The sequence below is a fragment of the Lactuca sativa genome, chromosome 5, assembly GCF_002870075.4.
Source record: "Lactuca sativa cultivar Salinas chromosome 5, Lsat_Salinas_v11, whole genome shotgun sequence".
NCBI lineage: Eukaryota > Viridiplantae > Streptophyta > Magnoliopsida > Asterales > Asteraceae > Lactuca > Lactuca sativa.
Window position 1 is genome coordinate 182,778,951 of NC_056627.2, and position 6,060 is coordinate 182,785,010.

Here is a 6,060-nt window from a genome sequence, read left to right on the forward strand (position 1 = left end):
GGGTTAACTCGATGAGTAGAGTTGGTTTCAGAAGGTCTGTGAGGAAGCGAGGGGTCTCGACGAGTCTCCCTGATGCACTCGACGAGTTGAGTCAACATGGACTGTTGACTCAAGTTGACTTCTATTAACTTTTGGAGTTTTGACCAAATATGAGTAATGAAAATCACGGAGGGGTAAAATGGTCTTTTACTTTTGCCAAGAGTTAGAGAGGGGTAAGTATGAATTATGGTCTAATTAGAGATAATCGTCTCATGTATTAGGCGGAGGCTAGTTCGGTGATTCGTGTACGAGGTGTATTAGCTTGCTTACTTCGAGGTGAGTCTTCTCACTATACTTTACCTAGGGTGGTATTCAGAGTTGTGTGACAGAGTATCTTAGATGCTATTTGTATGGTGTGATGCACTGCATTGTTTCTATGTGATTTATGCTATATATTATGCAGAGTTTATAATGTTAGGACTGGAAGATCCATAGAGTTAGGACCAGAGGGTCCACCAGAGTTGTGGGACTAAAGGGTCCCACTGAGACACATTGACCAGAGGGTCTTTTAGAGTTATAGCCTCGAGAGGCTAAATTATTGTATGTGGTATTTTGGGGAACTCACTAAGCTTTGTGCTTACCGTGTTATGTGTTATGTGTTTCAGTTAGTTTTGATGATCGTGGGAAGGCACCGGCTTGATTGTACACACACTCGCTTTGGAGATAAGTCTTGGAGGATCCTGGTTTTTGTGATAAACAACTTTTGAAAAATAAATTGTATTAATGTTGATACTTGAGATTTTTGGGAATTATGTCATGTGATTTGTTTGTGCAAAAATGAAAATTTTGTTTTGAAAGATAGGGGTGTTACGCCGCCCACATATTTGGCCCCTCCCATCATAACTGGCCCCGCATAGCATACAAACGGGTCCCTACCCAACATACAAACGGGCCCGCCCAACATACATGCAAGTGTCATAAAGACAGCTAGCGTCCTGCACGGTATAGTGAGAAGACTCACCTCTCTCACAAAGTCATACAAATCCCAGCTTAACGTCACGAAATAGGTGTTACAAACCACTTATCGAATCACAAAAGGTCACACCTTAGTCTACACCTTAGAACTAGCAATTTGACCAAAAGTCAACGGTCAAAGTTCTTAAACGATATACACATGCTATATTTTTGTATTTGATTTTATTCTTTACGGTGTCTATCCTTTCCTTATTTACAGGAATGGTTCTATATTTATTATTGATTTTGTATAATTAAAGGAATCAATCGAGAATACCATTCTTTATGATATCAAAGCCTTGCCCTAGCCCTAGCCATCGTCTCCCTCTTCTTCTCCAACATCCTTCTCATCGAACATGGTAGCACCAGGCGAATCTTCTGATTCCGGAAAGACACCATTCCACTCAACATTCATTTCCACTAACATTAAGAATGTTTTCCCTCTCATTCCTAATCAAACTGATGACCAATATGCTTCGTGGGTTGTACTATTTCACATCCACACATGTGCTTACAATCTCCTTGATCACATTGATCCAAACACTCTGTGACCAGCATGCATCAATGAAGAAACATGGAATCTTCTTGATGCTATTTTTATAGTACCATATCCATTGATTTGCTCCAATCGATCATGAAACCCGATGAAACCACTCATCAACTTCGGATCTGTCTTCAGAAAATTTTCCAAGACAACAAAACTACCAGGTCTGTTTATCTTGAAGAACAGTTCAATAACACTCACCTCCCTGTGTTCTCCAACCTGTCGGATTACTATGCTCGTCTAAAAAATCTTTCAGATCAGCTCGCCAATGTCAAAAAACCTATTTCGAAAGAAAATATGGTGCCCCAGCTAGTTTTCGGCCTTACAAAAGGAGATTTCGACACCGTTGCAACTGTCATTCAGCAATCGGACCCGCTGCCCAACTTTAATAAAGCTCGCTCTCAACTTTTGCTTGAAGAAACAAGAAGGAACAACCAAGACTCCCATCTACAGCAGGCCATGATAACTCAGCAACCAGATCAGCCCATCTCCGACACACCGCCGACAACACAACATGGCACCGGATAAAATGGTCGTGGTCAACGCGGTGGATGATCATCTCATGGAAGTCAGCGTATCCATGACACCCTACTTTCCATTTTGGCCTAGTTGGTATGCTTAATATCCATGGACTGCCCTGCCTTGCCCATATCCCACAACAACTCCTCAAGCCGGTATTATGGGTCCTCGACCCAACTCTTGCCTGACACCTTCTCCACATCCGACCCAGTTTGGAGGAAACCAGACACACTTCACTACTGCTCAGCAATCGACTTACAATCACCCCATAACACATGCAAAACTTGATGTTGCCTTTCACACCGTGCAGATGCAACCTCCAAATAATTCATGGTATATGGATACGAGCTCCACATCCCACCTGACTAGTGACGCAAGTGTACTTTCTGGTTTCTCTCATTTTAATAATGAAAATTATATTCTTGTCGATAATGGTACTCGAGTTCCAATTTATGGTCAGGGCAATGTCGTCACCTCTTTCTCTAATGTTCCACCCCAACTTAACAAAGTTTTTCATGCACCAAATATCATCAAAAATCTTATTTCCTATCAAAAAATTTACTTGCGACAATAATACTTCTGTTGAATTTGATCCCTTCGGTTTTATTGTGAAGGATCTTAACACGAAGAAGGTTATGACCAAATGTGACAGCTTTGGCAAGCTTTATCCTTTCACTCCCGCAAATCCCATCAAGCTTACCCAACTGCGTTTATCTCCACAACTATATGGCACGACCATCTCAGTCACCCTGTCGTTTCTCATTTTAATTATGTTACCAGTTCTTTTTTACCTTCTTGCAATAGTAATAATAGTTCATGTAATACTTGTTCTTTAGGAAAATATTATCTATTACCCTTTTATGATTCAGTTTCCATTACTTATTCTCCATTTGATATTGTTCACACTGATATTTGGACATCACCTTTACCCAACACACTTGATCATAAATACTACCTAGTCCTTCTTGATGAATTTTCACACTAGTTATGGACTTTCCCACTCAAAGCCAAGTCTGAAACATTTCAAACACTTCTTTACTTTCACAAATATATTCAAACACAATTCACAAGAAAAATCAAATCATTTCAGTGCGACAATGGTCAAAAATTCAACAATGCCTCATTTCACCATTTCTACGAGTCAAACAGTATTCACGTGCGCTTCACATGTCCTTATACATCTTCCCAAAATGGTAAAGCTGAAAAAATTAATCACACTCTTAACAATATGATACGCATAACTCTCATACATGCCTCTCTTCTACCATCCTTTTGGAACTATGCATTGAATACATCCACATACCTTATAAATATACTTCCCTCTCGATCTATAGCAAATTCAACACCCACCCAACTCCTATACCTCCGTACCCCAACATATACACATCTTCGTATATTCGGGTGTCTATGTTATCCCAACATTTCTTCCACTCGACCTAAGATCCACCCCTTGCGTCTTCCTTGGTTATCCTAATAACCACCATGGATACCTTTGCCTCGTTCCCTCAAATTCCACTCTTTTCATATCTTGGCATGTCATATTCCATGAAAACATATTCCCTTGCTCCAATATAAACAAATACCAAGAAACTTCATATGATTTTCTCAATGAAGTGGAACCTTCTCCCTACATTACCCACCCCCACCTCATTCCATCCAACCCTCCTCCCTCCAACTCCGATTCTTCCCACACCCTATCCCCTTCGTTTCCTAACCAAAACTCTCCCATTACCTCCACCGTCCCCTCACCCCCTCCTCCATCTCACCCCATGCAAACTCTCTTAAAAAGTGGGATCACTAAACCAAAGACCATCTTCTCTCTTCACACCCAAAACATCTTTCATGTTCCACCAAATCCAAAAGTTTCTCTCTTTGATAAATATTGGATCAAAGCTATGACCACATAATATAATGCTTTATTGAAACAGGAAACATGAGATCTTGTCCCGCGACCAACGGATCAAAACATAATCTGTTGTCACTGGATTTTTCGACATAAATATATGGTCGACGGTACTTTGGAATGCTACAAAGCACGATTGGTTGTAAATGGCAAAACACAAGAGATTAGTATTGACTGTAATGAAATATTCAGTCCTGTTGTCAAAACTGCCACCATACGTACTATTTTTTCCCTTGCTTTGAGTCAAAATTGGGACGTCCATCAGTTGGATGTTAAAAATGCCTTCCTACATGACCACTTGAATGAAACGGTATACATGCACCAACCTCCAGGGTTCTTCGACCCTAATTACCCTTACTATGTTTGCAAGCCAAATAAGTCTCCTTGCGGACTTAAGCAAGCACCTCGGGCTTGGTATCAACGGTTTGCTACATACCTTCTGACTATTGGGTTTGTTTGCAGTAAAAGTGACACCTTCTCCTTTACGTGGATGACATTATCTTAACAAACTCCTCTACAACTCTCAAAATGAGTCTCATCCTTTCTCTAAAACAAGAATTTGACATGACGGATCTCGGGCCTTTGTCGATTTTTTGGTATCTCTGGCACTCGCATGAAGAACAAAATGTTTTTATCGCAAATGAAATACATAGATGCCATCATTAAATGTTTCAGCATGGAAGCTGGTAAACTCGTCGCCACTCCAGTTGACACAAACTCCAAACTTAGTTTATATACCTGTGAACCAATGGTGGATCCATCTCTGTACTGGAGTTTAGTTGGTTCATTACAATATCTAGCATTCACCCGGCCATACATTGCCTACACAGTACAACATATTTGTCTTTTGATGCATGCACCATGTATACCACACTTCAATGCTCTAAAACACATTATTCGATATCTCTGCGGCACTCCAGACCTTGGTTTGACTTTATACCCTTCGGCCTCTATGCAACTTGTTTCCTACACTGATGCCAATTGGGGAGGTTGTCCAGATGGCAGACGATCAAAATCCGGTTACAGCGTATTTCTCAGAAATAACCTCATCTCTTGGTCCGCTAAACGATAAGCCATATTATCCAGATCAAGTGCTGAAGCAGAATATAGAGGTGTTGCAAACGTTTTTGCTGAAGCTTGTTGGCTACAAAATCTCCTCCATGAACTTCATTCTCCTCTTCACACGCAACTTTGGTTTATTGAGACAACTTATTGGCAGAGTATCTATCGGGAAATCCAGTTTAGCATTAGTGCACGAAACACATCGAAATGGATATACATTTTGTTCGAGAAAAAGTCGATATTTATCAAATACGGGTCTTGCATATCCCCCCCGCCTACCAGTATGCAGATATCTTCACCAAAGGACTGCCACACCAACTTTTTCTCGATTTCAGAGAGACATCTTTAGCATTCGGCCTCCTCCAGCTCAAACTACAGGGGACTCTTAGATGATATATACATTCTATATTTTGTATTTGATTTTATCATTTACAGTGTATATCCTTTCCTTATTTACAAGAATGTTTTTGTATTTATCATTGATTTTGTATAATGAGAAGAATCAATCGAGAATACCATTCTTTAAAAGTCAACGGTCAATTTTGACTTCAACAGGCTTCCACATCGTGGCCAATCCATTACCACGTCGTGGCTGATGAACTCAGCCCCGATTAAAATCTCAGTCACAACCTATTCAATAACAAATAAACCCATTGTCATGCCATGGAAATCATGCTATCATGTCGTGGCAGGGTCCGTCCAGAACAATCATGAAACCCCAGTCGCCAAGTCATGGTGAGTAGGCTACCACATTGTAGGAACCACACTCTCTCAGCTTATGGATTCAACTCTCAATCCATTAACCTGTCCATTCATTCCTTCCAAAAGGCTTCCTAACGTCCATTACAACCTAAAGATTGATGATTTTCAGTGGTGACACTCTACCGCTGAGTTATATCCCTTCCCTGCCCCCATCGAGAAATAGAACTGATTAATCCTAAGGCAAAGGGTCGAGAAACTCAACGACACTATGCTTGAACAACTTGGGGTCAGGCCTTCTTGTTATCCATGTCCAATGCAAGTCTAGAGCTCAAGTTAG

The 6,060-nt window shown here is 40.7% G+C and overlaps 1 protein-coding gene across 1 annotated transcript; it reads left to right on the plus strand.

Annotated features, from left to right (window-relative positions):
* Positions 1–1,627: 1,627 nt before the first annotated feature.
* LOC111897237 (uncharacterized) lies at positions 1,628–2,065 on the plus strand. Its single transcript, XM_023893196.1, has one exon. It carries the CDS (start codon positions 1,628–1,630, stop codon positions 2,063–2,065), a length of 438 nt encoding a protein of 145 aa, XP_023748964.1.
* Positions 2,066–6,060: the final 3,995 nt, after the last annotated feature.

Excerpts from the sequence above, each read along its gene's own strand:
- LOC111897237 (XM_023893196.1), top strand. The coding sequence starts at position 1,628 with ATGAAACCCGATGAAACCACTCATCAACTTCGGATCTGTCTTCAGAAA.